At 26.5% G+C, this 18,365-nt stretch overlaps 1 protein-coding gene across 1 annotated transcript; it reads left to right on the forward strand.

Moving 5' to 3' along the window:
• Positions 1–2,342: 2,342 nt before the first annotated feature.
• On the forward strand, positions 2,343–16,439 carry LOC135930154 (polyamine-transporting ATPase 13A3-like). Its single transcript, XM_065466937.1, has 24 exons — positions 2,343–2,390; positions 2,993–3,054; positions 4,506–4,580; positions 8,212–8,323; positions 9,371–9,437; positions 10,119–10,268; positions 10,312–10,476; positions 10,524–10,669; positions 10,718–10,927; positions 10,998–11,065; positions 11,119–11,263; positions 11,757–11,825; positions 11,883–12,036; positions 12,679–12,805; positions 13,243–13,367; positions 13,428–13,597; positions 13,646–13,765; positions 13,821–13,943; positions 13,986–14,095; positions 14,154–14,250; positions 14,306–14,378; positions 14,423–14,573; positions 15,963–16,108; positions 16,429–16,439. The coding sequence occupies exons 1-24, from the start codon at positions 2,343–2,345 to the stop codon at positions 16,437–16,439; spliced, it is 2,724 nt and encodes a 907-aa protein (XP_065323009.1).
• Positions 16,440–18,365: the final 1,926 nt, after the last annotated feature.

An 18,365-nucleotide genomic window follows, 5' to 3' on the forward strand; every position in this document is an offset into this window, starting at 1 on the left:
TATTTCCGCTAGATGGAGCATTTTAAAAAAATTAATTTGTTTATTTTTAATAAAGATGAGGTTTAATTTACAACAGAATATATATTTTATATATAAATCAAAATTTATGTAAAAGCTTTTTGATATTTTTAGAAGAAAGGATTAATTGATAAATTACAAAATGGAAGAAAAATTAAATATAACCCCAGACAATTAATGCAAGCATATAAGTTTATAAAAACCAGGAAAATATGTTTTATATAGTGAAAAAAAAATTATTGACATTATTATATTTTTAACTAATTAATTCTAATATTTATTTGAAAATTTTAGCTTTCTTTTCTCGCAAGATGATGAAATGAAATGTTTTTATATCTACGAAAAAAAAATAAGCATTTTCTAAGTCACATCCTATTCTATATAATAATAAAGTGATCAGCAGGAATAAAAATAATAGAAAAAAAAAAGAAGTCGGTGATATAAACATTATATCTGTAAATTAAAAAATAGTAAAAAAATATGTATTTTAAAATTCATTCATATTAATTATTTAAAATTATTATCCCGCAGCTATCATATTATCACTGTCTTAGAATTTTAGAATAAAAATAAATTATTAATTTATATATATATTATATATAGTTACAATTAATTATTACTTAATAAAGGTATTGAATTAAAAGAAACTTATTTCCACATATACATGTCATTTAGATTTAGCTTGTAATTATTTTGTTAATAGAAAAAGTTAAAAATCCGGTAAAAACACATTCATTTAATTGATAAATTAAAATAGCCTGGATTATGATAATTTGTATATGTTGGATTAAAATATACAATTGAAAAATGTGCAATGCAGAGACATGAGTAATTGTTTGGTATAAAAAAAATCTCTTTTAACTGCATGGATCCACTTACTTTAAAGAGCTTTATTGCGTTTCTCGTCACCTCTAGATGACACATTCATTTAATTGATAAATTAAAATAGCCTGGATTATGATAATTTGTATATGTTGGATTAAAATATACAATTGAAAAATGTGCAATGCAGAGACATGAGTAATTGTTTGGTTTAAAAAAAAATCTCTTTTAACTGCATGGATCCACTTACTTTAAAGAGCTTTATTGCGTTTCTCGTCACCTCTAGATGAAGGTAACAAATTGTCCTTTTCTTCAAAAAAATACTTTACAGCACTTATATTATCTTCTTATCAAATTAAAATATATTTATCCCATGTTTTAAAAATTATATACAATTTCCTTAAAATATTATAAATTTATCTGAAGTTTATATCTTATCTAGAGGTCACGCAATAATGATTATAATATATATCGCCTTGAGGTAAAGCTGTTATTGGTAAAACGGGTAAAATGTTCTGTCTGATTAAAGCTGCAAAAATGGAAATTTTAAAATTTTAGCGTCTACCCCACATAAAAAGATATTTTTGAGCAATAAGGAAATAGTTTGAATAAGTTTTATAAAAATAGTTCTCAAGGGTGAAGAAAAATTGAAATATACAATGTGCCTAAAATGGCAGACTCAAAAATGCATTTTTGATCATTTCTTTACATTTCTTTATTTGTATTGATTAGTTTATGCTTAAAAGTAATAAATAGATATCAAAATTGCTAATATTTTGTTCAATAAAACAATACTTATGTTCATTTTTATTTTGCTTTTTTTTTATTTCATGAATGAGGAGTAGTATACATATAAATCTATAATTTGTTGAGTTTTGCTTTTGTTTAAATTTTTTTTTTTTAGTAAAAATGCAAAATACAAATTTATTATAAAGATCTCCTTCACTTTACCTAAATAAAATATAGCATTTCACTGTTTTATTTCTGACTTTTGTTTCATGTGTTTATCTGTTAATTCATTTTTATTTAAATTCTTTTAAAAATATAACCTTTATAAACTTATGATAGAGACATACTTAAACTTTCATGTTGAAATACTAAAATTAATTTTAAAAGTTTAACGACTAACTCTTCTAGAATTGTATTTCAATTGTTATAATAAACGTGTAAAAAAATTTGTTATTAATTATGAAAAACCGGGATCCAAGGTATATATATATATAAATATATATCATTTTTACAATTTTTTTAAAATTATTATTCCAAGTAAAAAAAAGGAAGACCTGATTTGCAGATTTAATCAAAGAATTCTTAAAGAAGAAGATGATTATATTGTAATTAATACTAATAAATTTATAATTAGTCTTTAAAATAATTAAAAGGATATTCATGGTTTTAAAAAACACAAAGTCAGGAATTTATTAATATGGATATTAATTATATTGAGTGGAGGTACACTTTCTCTATTATTCCACTGGAAGCCATTATGGAAATTGAAAGCTATGAATGTTATCGCGCAATTAGACACATGCGATAAAGTTTTGATTCAGGTATTATAATTAATGAGAAAAAATAACAGGAATATTGTTGTTAAAAGGCTCGATTTTTAAAAAACGGCGAAGGCAAGCATTGAGATTTTGTTAATAGATGTTCAATTTCTGCCATCTATAAGCAAATCCTCCAGGTTTATTTAATATTTTTCGAGCCATTTTACAACAACAAACAGAAAAAATATGAGATCCATAAAAGTCCAAGAGATGTTTTTTGGACCCGAGGTCGAATAAATTGCATAAAATATTTTTTTTATTGGCCGTTACAAAATTTTAAAATTTTTTTAAAGCCGTTAGTTAAGTAAATTTATGTCATTCTCCTTCACAAAAATAAACTATAATGGACCAGGTCTGACAACTTTAAAAAATAATTTTATGGTGTAAGCTGGCCGTGCTAACCTCTAACTTTAGATGTTATTCAATTAGGAATCAAATACGAATTGTTTATTATTCGATTAGTATTCATTTTTAAATGAACCTAATGTTTTATTTTTAAAAAAAATGATGATGACAAGAAATTATAATTTATTTAAAAATATGTTAAACAAAGCTATTCAAAAGAAAATAATTATATTTATATATTATTTTTTTAAATAAAATAGGACAAGTATGGACAAAATTTTATCGAGAATATCAAAAACCAGATCAAACATCATCACAATTGGTAATAAAATATGAGATATAAAAAATTTCGGAGGTTGAACGCTGATGAAATATAGTTTCCCTTGATATTATTTTTTTTAATGATAATAAAATCTTTCTTTTGAGATTTAACTATGCGAGAAAAGAATGAAAGTTGAAAAAAATTCTATTTCATCTTGTGGAAAACAAATTGTATCAATTACTATGTAAGTTATTACTAATATTTTAAAATTAGAAGAGCCAGTGAATAATTATGACATTTTTTTGACAGGGATTCTAACCCCGATCCTCCACATATTTTTTTAAGATCAAACACAGAATAAGTGAATAAATAAGTAGGTTGAAAATATTACAAAAATTATATTTCCATTTATTCAGTTAGCACGTTGATCTAAGAACCTGTCCTAAGGAAAGCACACATGGGTTTTCTCATGGAAGACGACAAAGCCTTAGAAATAATATTTTTTTAAAAAAATTAATTATTAGTCACTGCGAAATTTAAAAATTTTATCTAGTTATAAGTATAATGCTAACTAGTAAAATATATTGTTTGATCATAACTATATTTCATATAACTTTTTTTGATGTTAAAAATAAGTAAGCTAACGCCTATCTATCCGGATGAATTTTATTGGAATATCCCAAGAATTTCCTGCACCAAAGAAAAATTACTAATTCCTATTAGAAACGTGAATAATTTTAATTACTATTCCTACTTAAATGCATCAAAAAAAAATTTTTTTTTAAAAATAATTATTTATTCTATAAGGGATTTAAGGAAGTTGATAAAGTCAGATATTTTTTTAACAAAATGATCAAATATACGTGGATCGCGGAAAAGAAACGATTCCGAGCTCTCCCGTAAGTTTTCTTTATATTTAATTAAATTTTTTAAGGTATAAAATCTCAAGTAGATATAAACCCAACCTGAACAGAATCGTTAAATCGGTAATTAATCCTTATTATTTCTTTTAATGGTGTTTAATAATGAGTTTTGTGTGATAAGTAACAATAGTTGTTTTTCAGATTGTATATTGCTATTTGAGACGGTACCAACTACTCGAGTTATTTTTTATAGAAGTGTTCTTAACGTTCGAATTTATTCCTTCATCGCATATATATAGTTTTGCAAGAGAGAATCTGAAAAATATTTAAATTTTATTGGCTCATAATAACTATTTTTTTTGGGAGGGATAGAAAATTTTTTTAAAAAAAAATATGCTTAGCTTTTCATTTCTAATAAGTTTGTATGCGAAAAGTATTGAACCGGTTTTTAATGGTTCAAACCAGAAATTAATACTTTTTAAAAGCCGAACCCGAGCCGCTATATTTATCTGAACCTAAAGATAAACAGAATCAATATTCGCTATTATTCGGACCCTTGAAATCTTAAGAAATTTTTTCTTAAAATTCTAGCTTTTTAAAATTAATACATTTCCTTAAAAGTAAATTATTGTTGGAAAAAAAATTAAGTTCGATCGAAAACACAATTAATTTAGAAGAATTAACTAGAATGGAGGAGATTGATACATCGGATGAAAATAGCAGGTTATATTAATCTATTAGTTTTATTTTCAACTTTTCCATAAAATTATCACGCATAACGGCTTGGTAATATTACTGTATGTCCTTTGACAATTTTTTATTATCCTTCTTAAATTTTTAATAATAATTTAAGGCAGCTGAGATTATGAAATGATATAGAGAGGCATAGTAACTCTAGCCGGGTTTCAGCTCAAGTTAAAAAAAATTAACTTTACCCTTGGTTTTAAAAAAGAAAATTTTTACGGTCATTTTTAAGATCACAGCTAGCACCGATTTTTAAAAATATTTTTTTCTTATTTTCCCGGCCATTCCCGAATTTTCAAAATTTGATCAAATGATTTTTAAGGGAATTGGAAATATGAGAAACGAATGAATGTATTATGAATCCATCATATGATTACTGAACTAAATATTTATTATGATTAAGTTAATGATTTGACCTAGCCCGGTTTAGTAATTATTTTCCTAATCAGGCTTAGATTTGACCTGCTCATGAGTGCAGATGGGTGGGAGGAGGGCAAGGAATACACATTCTTCTCTCCTTTCGGAAAGTTTTCTATTTAAATATCATTTTTAGCTAATAAAATTGTTTTTCCTACACCTCTTCTCCCCTCCGCCTCCCCCCCCCCCCCCCCCAAAAAAAATAAATAATAAAATAAATAAAATAACAATATATTATTATAAACCATAATTTGAAAGATAATCTTTTAAAATTATGACTTATAATTAGACCTGTGCGCCGATGTCTCATTCGAGGGCGGCGTTATATTTTAATGTTTTCGTCGGCGTTCTGCAGCGCGTAGATTTCGCTACTGCCTACTAAATTTTTTTAATGAATTTAATTTATAAATCAATTTATTTTTTAATGAATTTAATTTATAAATCAATTTATTTTTTAATGAATTTAATTTATAAATCAATTTATTTTTTAATGAATTTAATTAATAAATCAAAGCATTATATTTTTTTTATAATTTATTTGGTCGCTCTTTTCTAACACATTGTTAACACTGTTTAATTCATTTCTTAAATTATTTCCTGTCTCACTCCAATTAAATTTAAGTATTTTCTCATTCTCAGAAATAGACTAAAGAATTGCATTTTTACTCATATCAGAGTCACATAAACAACGCATATTATTAATATTCTATTGATTTTTATTATAACAAATTAAAATATAAATTTGGAATGCAAACAAAATATAAAGTATGAAATATAATAAATCAGAATTCAGATTTAGCAAACATGAATAAATAGTATTTTTTCAAGATTCGTGGGACATAAAGAAGTTCTTTTTGCATTGAATATTACCCAGAAATGGAAAAAATCTTTCGCTAGGTGTACTGGTTTCAGGTATACAAAGAACCTTCTTAGCTTAACTAGCAAGCCTAGGAAGTTCCTATCGCTTTTTCTTCCAAATAATTGTTGCATCCTCTTCTGGGATATTTTGGCTGAGCAAAATATGACATTCTTGTTTAGATTATTAATATTGTTATAATCATTGCTTGGAAGGGAAAACTATATAAGAACTGGATGTTTGCCCATTATCTTCAACTTGAATCTCAATCTGTGCATTTCTATCATGCCCTAAATGTCTAATTAAAAATTGGAATGATGTCGTATTCGAATTTAAATATTCTGAAACAATTTTAAAAATTTGAAATCTGGGATCAAGTAGAGTAGCTAATATCTAATATTTAAAATATAATTATATTAATAAAAATATAAAATAGCTTGAAGTTCAATAATGGGAAACCTATGGTCATGCTCTTTTTTCATATTTTCTTTTAAGCATATAATATCTTAGCAATCAGATCTATTGATTTGTATATGAGCTTCTATTTTACTGCGAAATAATAACCCTAAGTTTATTGTCGATCCTTTTTGGGAGGAAATTTCACCGACTCTCGCAATGGATTTAATACTGCGTAAAGCTCATCAATCATATTCCATTCATTATTAAAGAGTTATAAATATTGTTTTCTTATTTTATTTAGAACATTGAATTTTGTTTACACTGCGAACATTTTCTAGCCAAATTAATATGTTGTGCCATCGGGTAGGGCAATTTATTTTTAAAGTTTTTGTATTTAGATTGGTGCAATGCCATTTCTATTAACCGATTTATCAGACATATCAAAATAGTCATCAAGGTATGGATCATAATCATCAATATCCAAGATATGACCTGACTCATAAATTGACTGCAGACATTTACGATGCTCATCCTCAATTTCACATTCCAAATCAGCTACTCGATATCTGAGGGCTGAAATAATCTCTCTAATTTTTTTAATGAGAATATCAATTCTGGCAACTTTTTTTATGTCGTAAATTGTAACCAAATTATGAAGTCCATGCCTTAAGCATAAATGATGTTCATAATCCCCCAATCTGACTCTTTTTTTTGACATTGGCCCCAGCATCAGTTACCATTCATATTATTTCGACTTTTAAATGGAACTCCTCTTAAATATTATCAATCTCTGATAATATGGTTTCCCCAGTATGCTTTTGATGTTACCAGGGTAAAATATTTTAATTCAAAATTTTCATCTAAATGATGAAGACAATGTGATATAATTTCGACGCTTGAAATGATCGGTCCATAAATCAAGTGATAGAACAGAATTTTGGTCCAGAATCAATAAAATTTAAAACATGTGCCTTTATAGATAAATAAACATCATCTCGCACACCCCAACTAATGATGATGAGTAATCAATTATCTTATATTACTATTTTTAGGCAATTTATTTTTTAATAATCATTTTATTTAAATTTTAAACCTTTAGAAAATCTGTCACCCCTTTATTGTTTATAGAATCAAATGGCATTAAATCTAAGCAGAACATCATAACATAATCTCGCCACATTAGACTTCATATTTATTTTATACATTAAAAAGATATTTAAAAAACATCAAAATAATTAGAGCTGGAATGAAACAAATAAGAAAATTGATTTAGTTTTGAATTTTCAAAATAAAGTTTTACATAATTAATTTAATAAATTATATATAAAGTTTATGCATTGAAAAGATCTCAAAATAGAGCTCACATCTTGATGTTGGCTTTAAAAAACATTTTTAGACTTTGAATGGATTTATTATTATTAATTTTTCCTAATATTTAAGAGCCGAGAAAGGTTATTTGTACTTATATTTTTATTAAAGCATTTTTTTTCATAACTAAAATATAAATTATATATAAATATATATATGTCTAAAATTAAAATAAATTATACTATGAAAATGGATTATGTTTCCGAATCTTCCACATCTTTTTTACCCAATTAAGCATGGTATATAATAGAATAGTGTATATCATTTCCATTCATTCATACATCATATTTCATTTCCACAAACAATACATATTAATTATTTATATGGACTTTCACGTTTTAAACCACCCTATATACAATTATGAAATAACAACTCTCTCTACTAATCATAAATCAAGTTATGTCAGAAGGTACTTTGGAAATTTTGTTTTGTAGTATGAAAATAAGAAAAGCACAATAATGCTGATTAATTGTGAATAATATTATATATAATTTTTTATATGTTAATTTTATTAATGTTAATATTCAAATTTAAATAATAATAATTTAATATATAAATATAATTAAACAGCATTCTAAAAATTATACACACAGCGCCGCCGGCAAATAAAAGGGCGAGCCGGCTCTCGCCAATAATCTCTGGTGGCTGTTCCGGCGTGAATAAAATTGCCGGCGGCGCACAGGTCTAATTATAATTCAAAATTTTTATAAGAAAATCATTTTTATAACAAAAAATTGAAAAATCAAAACTATTATTTAAAAACATAGCCAAAGGCCTGCAATAGGTCATCTTAAATATCTCCAATAAGATATATTGGGGAAAATCTTACTTAATAGTGCCCCCCCCCCCTCCCAGAAAATTTTTGATTGCGCATATCAGCCATCAGGTTTCTGAACAAATAGTCTAAAACCTAAATTTATTTTGTAAAATTATAGAAAGATATTATTCGGTCCAAACATCATTATAACTTACCATCAGTCCCTCTTAATGTTATTCTTGCGTCAGGTATAATAATAATGAAATTTGTTTGAATATTTTTTAATATATAAACTTAATATAGTTGATCACACCTTTTCCTATCTACCAATTATTTTGTAATGTCATGTATATTTGGCATGAATATTATTTTTTTCTGGCTCTGATTGATGTAATGACATTGATTAGTTTATTTTATAATGCTTGGAAGGAAAACCAAGTAAATGTTTTTTTAATTAATTTATCGTAGTTTTTCTTCTTTTTACGAAAGTTAAGCTGCATTTTTTAGATTGGAGAAATAGTAGGGGGGGGTTGAATATGTTATTGTCATTTAAATAAAATTGAAGGGAATAAGTTTTGATTGGGTTTCCTTTATTTTTTCTAATTTTGATTGTTTCTTTTTTTTGTTAATTTTGATTTAGTATAGGAAGAAGGTCGAATTTAGAAGAGGAGGGAATTTTTGACGGGATTAAGGGGTAAAATTGTAATATTGTCATTGGATTAGGAGATTGTAGAAGTTACTGATTATGGGGAATATAAGCGAGATTCTAATTTTATATGGTTTTTTAGTCGTATATTACTCCTTTTCAAACAAATAATATCATTTTTCAAAAATATGAAATTATTTTTCAATGCTAATTGGATGAGAGGAGGATACTATGTTTTTGAAAAAAAAATCACTTTGAGTTTGAAATAAGACTGCTATTATAATATTTTGATCAAGTAGAATAATGTTATTAATCATTTTATAAAGGTACAAAAACAAATTAAAGATAATATAAAGCCGCCAATCATCGTCAATGTTCGAAGAAAAGTTAAAGGTAATGTTTAATCATAACATTTTATTTAATAATCAAAATCATCAATATTTAAAGATCTGAAATATAATAAATATTTCATTTTTTATTTTTCATAGAGAAAGAGAGAAATGTTTTTATATTATATTGTAATTTGGTAATAGAGTATGGAAAAAGATAAGCACAACACAGTGATATGAAACTATAATTTAAAAACTATTAAATATTTATTTAGTAATCTCTCAAACTCGACACACATATTATTTTTAATAATTTTATCGAGTACATATTTATAAACAAAAAATTTCAGTAATAAAAATAAGTCCTGTAACTAGTAATTTTATTTTTAATATATGTCGGTTTTAGTTTTATTTATTTTTTTTCTGGATAATTGGGTTTGTTATCTGAAAATTAAGAAATAATAATGAGTGCTCAACACTTTTTTTGATTTTAGTGTTTATTTTATTTTTTTTCTGAGCATTAGAGTTTTAATTCTTACTAAGCAAAAAACAACTTTTGAACTAAAACATCCCTATTTTGGTTTGTCAGTATTTAGTGGTTGATTGTTTAGTAATTAGTCAACCCACGAAGGCTTTAGCGCTTAAATTGGAGCCATAAATTAAGTAATTTACCCATCAAAATATCATAGTCTTATAAATTTCTGATCAATTTTATTATATTTAAAAAAAACACTTCAAAATGAAGGGGATCCTTTACCAAGAAATATTTTTATATCTTCAGACCGTTTAGTTCCTGGGGATTTGCTGAATATTCCGAAAGGAGGTTACGAATTTATGCCTTGTGATGCGTTGCTTTTATCCGGTCAATGCGTTGTAAGTGAAGCGATGCTAACGGGTAAATATTTTATTTGGTTTTTATATTTATTTTTCTAAATCAGGTGAAAGTATGCCAAATTATAAAATACCCGTTAAATTGTTAAATGCGAATGAGATGTTTAACCCAAGAAAAGATACTAAGCATCTTTTATTAGGTGGCTGCAAAATACTCCAAACAGAATTAGAATCTGACAGGCACTACATTGAATGCGTGGTCATGAGAACAGGTTTCGCCGTATGACTGTAATTTATGGGAAATTTAAAAAAAATCTAGGTTTTAACACCCTCAACGGTGACAGGATCAGATATATCATATACCCCAAGCCGACTGTTTTTAAATTTACTAGAGACATTAAAATATATATTATTTGCTTGGCTACACTAGCGGGTATTGGTGCCATTTTTAAAACTACAGTAAACGTAAGTGTTTATGTTATTTATGAAAAATAAATTAAATGGTATATTAAGTTAATAAAGTCTATTGATAAGATGTCCGTATTTATAATAATATGGGAAAGCTTGGATTTAGTGACGACAGCAGTGTCACCCGCCCTTCCAGCCTGTTTAGCCATAGGCATCGTGATAGCGTACAATAGACTGAAAAAGGAGAGTATTTTGGTTTTAAATACCAACGCGATTGCTGTATCAGGAGCCATCAATGCAATAATTTTTGACAAAGTTATATAAAAAAAATATTTTATCGCGTTCCATTAATAATTAAATACGAATTACTTATTTTTTTCAACAGACCGGTACTTTAACAGAAAATGAAATAGAGATATTAGGGATTGTCGATATAAACAATTCGACTATGAAGTATAATAAAAAATAAAATTCGTTTTTACCACACCGTAATCCTCAATTTGTAGATTTAATGATAGGGTAACATTCCCGGATAAATTGGAATTCGGTTCATTTTTAAAGGCTTTAGTTACTTGTCACACTTTGAGTGTAATAGATAATAATTTAATCGGCGATCCTTTGGATATGAAAATGTTTGAAAGCACGAAATGGGTAAAAAAAAAATACAGTAAAACCTGCCTAATTTGGGCTCTTAATAATTAGGTTACCTCCATAATTTGACCAAATTGAAGTCTCATTCAAATCCCTATTAACTACTATGTACATTAAAATATTAGAAAATGCCTTGATAATTAGACAAGTTTTACTGTATATAAATTAGAGGTCTGCGAAAAAAGATATTTGGGCCGGAAAAAAATTATTGGACCAGATTGTTGATGTTGATATTTGATAGAAATAATAATTCATAAAATGCACTGTTTTAATTAAATACTTCCAATTTTATAAATGGGTGCTTATTTTGGTGTTCAATTACATATATTTCGGGATAGGTCTTCCATTTAAAAAGGGCAGGCAGGTAGTAAAATAATGAAAATAGACCGGGTCGGGCAAACTAACCGGGCAGGGTCGGCCCGGAAAATTTTTCCACTTGCAGACCATTATAAACAAAATTATTTATTTTTTAAAATTTTTTTTAATTATTTAGAGAATAAAAGATTGCAAACTTTTAAAATCAGATATTAGAATCATATTGAAACCGGCTAAAGAAGATTGCGTTTAAAATAATTATATTTTTAAAACTAAACTAACTTGATTTTTTAAAAAAAAATAGAGTAAACCGAGTATTGGAATTGTTCAACGTTTTCCATTTGAGTCTGAATTACAAAGAATGAGTATCATTTGCAATGTTTATGGCACAGATTATTTTGAAGTTTATTGTAAAGGATCTCCTGAAAAATTACACGATATGTGCGTTCCATATTCGAGTAAAAAATTTTCCTAGTTAAATTTGAGAAACTTTATATCATTATGGGTATAGGTTAATGTCCTGGAATTATAGAACCCGTTTTGGTAAGTCCTCTTGCATCCATTACGCAGAATTTGAAATATTAACTAAAGCTTAACTCTTGAAACTACGAAAAATTTCGTAACCAGGAGAACACCTCTCTCTTAGAATTTCAAGAAACCATAACTGGAATCTATTAAATTTTTTAAGAACTTGGACCAAAGCTCTCTTTTAAAATATATACAAACTGGAAAAGCTCTTTTAATTTGATTAAATTTATATCCTGATTTTTTTTTGTCAATACATAATTTCTGGCTAATTTTGTTAATTGATGTTATTAAAAGAGTTTGAAAAAAATCTTAGAGATTTTTGAGCATATTTTACCTAAAAATGCCAAAATCTTTTTAAAAATTTTTTATAATTAAATCTTTTGTAATTTTTATGCTTAAAATATCTTTTAAAATGAAATAAAAGAATTTAAATAAAAAAATTTAAATAAAAAAATTATTTCTTGAAGATTTTTATCAAACTCTGATTTTATCGAACGTAATAATACTATTATACCAATTTAATATAAATGTTTATGTTGGCTATTTAATATCATGATTTATTAATTTTACAGTTCCAGAAAACTATCATAAAGAGTACGAATTACATGCGACTCAGGGATTTAGGATACTAGCTTTTGCATTTAAATATTTAGATGACTATAGATTGGCTGACTTGCAAAGTGTAAAAAAGTTAACCAGGTATATTTAGATTTTTTAATTTATAAATACAAATAAATATCCAATAATGAACGGACAAAATGTCTCTGACGAAATGCCCAGAACTAAATATCCCGATATAACAAAAGTTTCGTTTCCCAAAAATAGTTTTAAAAATGGAGTTGTAAAATCCCATAAACAGAGATTCCAGGAAATCGAAAATTGTTTATATCTTTATTAGAAAAAAAAACAGTTGCACGAAAATATTTTTAATCACCCTTTATCTAGCCTCCGAGAAATTTGACTAAAATGACGCTCATTAAAATATATGTTCAATTCAGCACCCCCCCTCCCCCTGTATAAAAATTATTGGTTCTGTCTTGTAAGTTAGACGTACATTTTTGCTTGCAATCATGATAATTAATGCATTTTATTTGTCCCAATAATTTTTCACAAATATTAATTATTTTATAAAAAAGGGAATTAATTGAGTGCAATCTCTGGTTTCTTGGGTTTTTAATTATGGAAAACCCTTTAAAAAGAGAAACAATTCCAATTATACAAGATTTATCTAAAATCAAAATGAGAATGGCAATCGCTACAGGTTAAATTTAAATTTACACTTAATTAAATATTTAAAAAAATATATATATATTTGTTATAGGGGATGGAATGCATACGACTATATCAATAGCTAAACAGTGCGGTTTAATTAAAAGAAATGAAAAAATTATCATTATTGAGGCAGAGGGTGGACCGGGAAAATCTCAAGAAATAAAATATACTCGAGATATTAGTCAGGAAAGCGAAATAGTCGAAAGGATAGAATATTCGGTTTTCGCGTTAATTAATCTATATAATATTTATTCAAATTTAATTTAGAGAGGAGGTACGGTTGATTATTTTGATAGCGAATATCCTGAAGAATACGCCTATACATTAGCAATTTCGGGTGAATCATTTGAAATGGTGAGGAAATATTTTCCTGATGTTATACCTAAAGTATTATATATATTTTTTTATAACAAATTTGAGCATTATTAATTATGTTAATTAGTTGATGGTGAAAGGTGGTATATTTTCCAGGATGCTTCCTGAGCAAAAGGCTCAATTAATAGAGGGCATGAAAGAAATGCAATACTATGTGGCTATGTGCGGGGACGGATCAAATGATTGTAGAGTGAGTTGTTAGTTGTAATTTAATTCTATCATTTTTTTATAGGCACTCAAAGAAGCACATGCGGGTATATCATTATCAGCGGAAGAAACCTCTATATCAGCTAATTTTATTTCTAATAAACAGAATATTAAAGCAGTTAAAGTTATATTAAGGTATATAGAATTTAATGCAAAATAATTATTAACTTTAAAAATAATATTTTACATAAAGAGAAGGCCGTGCGGCTTTGTCAACTTCATTCGGCGTATTTCAATATGTGGCAGTTTACAGCTTTGTACAACTCGTATCTGTTGTACTATTAAGCTGGGTAATTTATAATATAAATAGCATTTTTTTTATATTATATATATATATATATACAGATTAGATCAGACTTTAGTGATACACAATATTTATTTATGGATTTGCTTCAGCTAATCATATTAATAGATCTTTGTATATTAAATTTATATTGAATTTTTAAGTATATTTTTTTTTAGCGTCAATAAGTCCTACTCAAATAGAATTATCTCCTTTATATCCAGAAGTAAGCTTATTTGGTTTTATACCCTTTCTCTCATTATTAATATATGTCTTACTAAATTCGTCAATTCAAGTTGCAGTAGTAGAGATAACAACTTTACAAGAATGGTATTGTTTTAAATTATTTATTTTATGTTTTGAAATTTAAAAAAAATCCTAAATATTATAGATTTTTTTAAGTGCATAATTATATTATTATACACTTATTATTTGTCTCTTATTAACTGATTTAGGATAATAAAATTGGGAAATTAGGACAGACCGAGGATCATGCGAGACATAAATGGCAAACTGCAATAAAATCAAAATTACTTGATATAATTCTTAATAAATAATCTCATTTTGTTATTCTTACTAATAATTTTTATATCATATTAAAAACTTTACATGATAATGCCTCTGCGTGGAGCCTAAAATATTTGCAATTTTTGCATATATAATATTTAAAAAAAATTAAATAATAATTTCTGGTCATATTATGTATAATTAAAATTGCTCCGTAAACTAGACCCAACACTCATTATCTCTAAAATATAATTTTATGGTTGTTTACACTTTTTGTTCAATGTGTAATTTTTTTATAAAATAGTTTATTAATCTTTTATATAATATATTTAGTAGATAATTAAATCCCTATATTATTTTATATTTAAAAAAAGGAAGCAGCATTTGAAAAAAGTTACTTTTAAAAGGATAAAATTCATATGTGGTTAAGAAATTTTATGTGATCCAATAAATAAAAACCTTCATAGCCGCATATACAAAATATACCCCGTCCGTTAACCTTCCCGAAAAACTTCTGAAAAATATTTTGGACTGGCCGGACAAAATATATTTTGTATACATATTTGACGAATTCTGATATTTCATAATAATCTATAAAGTATAGTGCTTCTAACTTAACCACTCCTCACTATTATAAATAGTTGTTTATTTTTGTTTAGAGGTTATATTTAAAAAAGTGAAGGCATAGTAATAAATTAAACCTGGGCTCAGCTAGGCGAAAATTAGTTAGACGGGACCGGGCATTGATTGAATTCCCATTGAGCCAGTCCGGGCCCGAAAATTTTATTATTTGTTTAATTTGGGAACCTAAAGATCTGTCAAGGCATTTTATAATACAGAGTAGTTTTTAATTGGGACTCAAAATTTTGGTCAAACAAGGGAGTTGCCTGAACTATCAAGATCTTAAATTAGAAGTTTACTGTATATAGTAAAATAAATATCCGTTCTTAAATATTAAATGATAATTAGAATCTCTCTAGTGAATAGGACTAAACAATTAGTAATTTGTTATTACATATAACTTTCTAAACATGTGTTTAATATATATATTTTTCAAGTTAAAATTTCCGGGAAAATTAATTATAAATTTCAGGGCGGGTTTAAAAAATATTAATGTTGAGTTTATCTCCGAAAAAAAATTTTCATTTGCAGGGTTCTTCCCAGAGTAGGCAATTTCTATTTAACTATTGTTTTGCACGCTATTTGATCTAGGTGGTTCAGTCACGAATCAACATATAGGAAAGATTTTACCTCTTACGAACAAACTGCCGTATTCACTATGATAACTTATCAATTCCTCTTTTTGATTATAACGTATTTCGAAGGCAAACCTCATCGTCAACCCATATATAAAAATTGTAAATTTAATCCTATATATATATTTTATTAAACTATAAATATTTTATATCAAAAACAGGCGCCTTGATTATATATATTTTGGTGTTAACTGCATTTCTTATTTTTCTCACCCTAGCAAATGAAACCGTTATACATATATGGTTATATGTAATTTTAAATATATAAAATATACATTTTTTCAAATCGTGTTAGTACCGTGCGTTTCCTTCAAAAGTGTATCGATTACGAGTTTTTGGTGCCGCACTATTTAATGGATTTTTAATGATTATTACAAAAGTAATGATTATATATTTTAATTCTTATTTATTTCGAAATAAAGTTTCACCGTAATTGGGAATTCTATGATATTTTAAACAAACAAAAAAAAATTATTCGACTAATCCAAAGTAATAACAAGGAATCTGCAACTCAAGGAAATTTTTTAATTGGGTGAAATATATTTAAAGTTATGCTAAGTGCGTAGGATTAAATTAAAGGTTAGAGAGATATGGATTGGGTTAATTAAAGATTTGAGATATGGGTTATGGTTAAGATATATTAAATATGGGGTTTAATAAAATTTAATCATTTTTATTAAAAATTTAAATCTGACAGGCCATGTAATTAAAATATATTTTTCTTGACTTGAACCACAATAAAAAAAAAATAGGCAAAAACTTTATATAATTTGTATCTATTTAATCGGGGCTAAACTGCAGGAGTTTTGGGGTCAAGCTTCTTTAATAGACCCACCCCCCTTCACCATTTTTTTGTATCATATGTATAATTCATAGGGGTATCCAGGATTTCCTTTAGGGGCACTCTGTAATCCAAGGTTTTCCGCCATAAATTTTATTGAAGTTAGGTTCACTTATATTAGGCATTTGGTTATTTTATATTTTTATAAAATAATACAAGTATCTAGTGTTTTTAAAGCTTCTATCACGAATTTCCTTTATGAATAAAAATATATTTTAAAGAGGGGGGAGGGATAAAGGTAGACTATATTATAAAATTGATTTCTGGCTTCTAGCAGAGATTCTAGCATAAGACCTTGTATTTACTCGACTTATTACTAAATGTTTAGCCGTTTATACAGATTCCTTCAAACAGAATTTATTTGGATTTAATCTACACTTTAAACAAAATGGAATGTCCTAGTTTAAAATCTAAATAGAAAAAATAAGATGAAGCAGGCCTTTTTTTGAAAAATAACATATAATTAATCTAGCAAAAATCCTATTTTAAAGATTAAAATACAGGTCAGAATTTTTAAGCAAAATCATCTATTAATAAAACTCATTATTTATAAGATATGATGATAAATTTATAATCATACAATTATAAGATATTATATCATCATATCTTCAAAATAGGAATGGAAGGGGAGAGGGGCAAGAACATCTCACCCCTCCCCACAAATTTAACCGTTTTGGAAATATATAAATTGATCTTTGCACATCTAGCATCAGGTGTTTATTAAAAATTTAATTTTTTTTTTAACATTTTTAAACCCGAACCAAACACTTTCTAAAACTTATTTTGAACCGATCAAAGAGGGTTCTTAATTTTGTCCTAAACCCAAGCTGAGCTAAACCTCTTATTTTTTAGCGGTTTCTAACATTATACTTTGATTATTTAAAGCTAAAAAAATAATTCGATTAATTTTCATTTTTAATAAAAAAACTGTTATATTGAATATGAATAATAATTTTTTTTTCTTAAAAAATAAATGTTATAAATCAAAATGCAGAAAATAGTTATTGAATATTTTTTGCAAAACTTCAAAAACAATTGCATCAACAAAGTTTATTTGAGATATGAAAAAATGGAAGAAGAATTAAAAAAATTGGTTAAATGGCCCCCAATAACTCTAGACGCAAAATCCATTCTTGCCACTACACGAGGAGAGTAAATAAAGAAGCATATTATTTTTTAATAATGAATTTATATTTGTTCAAGTACTCGACTGGCCTAATCAGAGCCCTCTATACCGCCCCCACACAAGCTAATGATGCCGAGGTCCCCCATCACGAAATATAAAATGATTTAATAATAGAAAGAGAATAGATTATATCCCCTCCCCCCATGTTTAAGGGCTCTATGAAAAAGGATAAATATTAAATCAATACCTCTTCCAGGAAACTAAAAATTCCAGAATCAGCTGAACCTACGCTTTAATTCAAGTCGGTCCATGATATCCTTTTAGATTTTTTTCCAAATGAAATATTTTTTAAAATCAGTAATTTAAAAAAAATAATTATATAGGCTCAACTC

This window comes from Gordionus sp. m RMFG-2023, chromosome 5 (assembly GCF_954871325.1).
Source record: "Gordionus sp. m RMFG-2023 chromosome 5, tfGorSpeb1-WG-v2, whole genome shotgun sequence".
Classification (NCBI taxonomy): Eukaryota; Metazoa; Nematomorpha; class Gordioida; order Chordodea; family Parachordodidae; genus Gordionus; species Gordionus sp. m RMFG-2023.

Bases quoted from the DNA above. Each gene is read 5' to 3' on its own strand.
- LOC135930154 (XM_065466937.1), top strand. From the start codon at position 2,343: ATGAATGTTATCGCGCAATTAGACACATGCGATAAAGTTTTGATTCAG. The intron at 12,037-12,678 runs GTAAAAAATTTT...TTAATTTTACAG, and splicing joins TATGTGCGTTCCATATTCGA to TTCCAGAAAACTATCATAAA. The intron at 14,574-15,962 runs GTATTGTTTTAA...TATTTGATCTAG, and splicing joins ATAACAACTTTACAAGAATG to GTGGTTCAGTCACGAATCAA.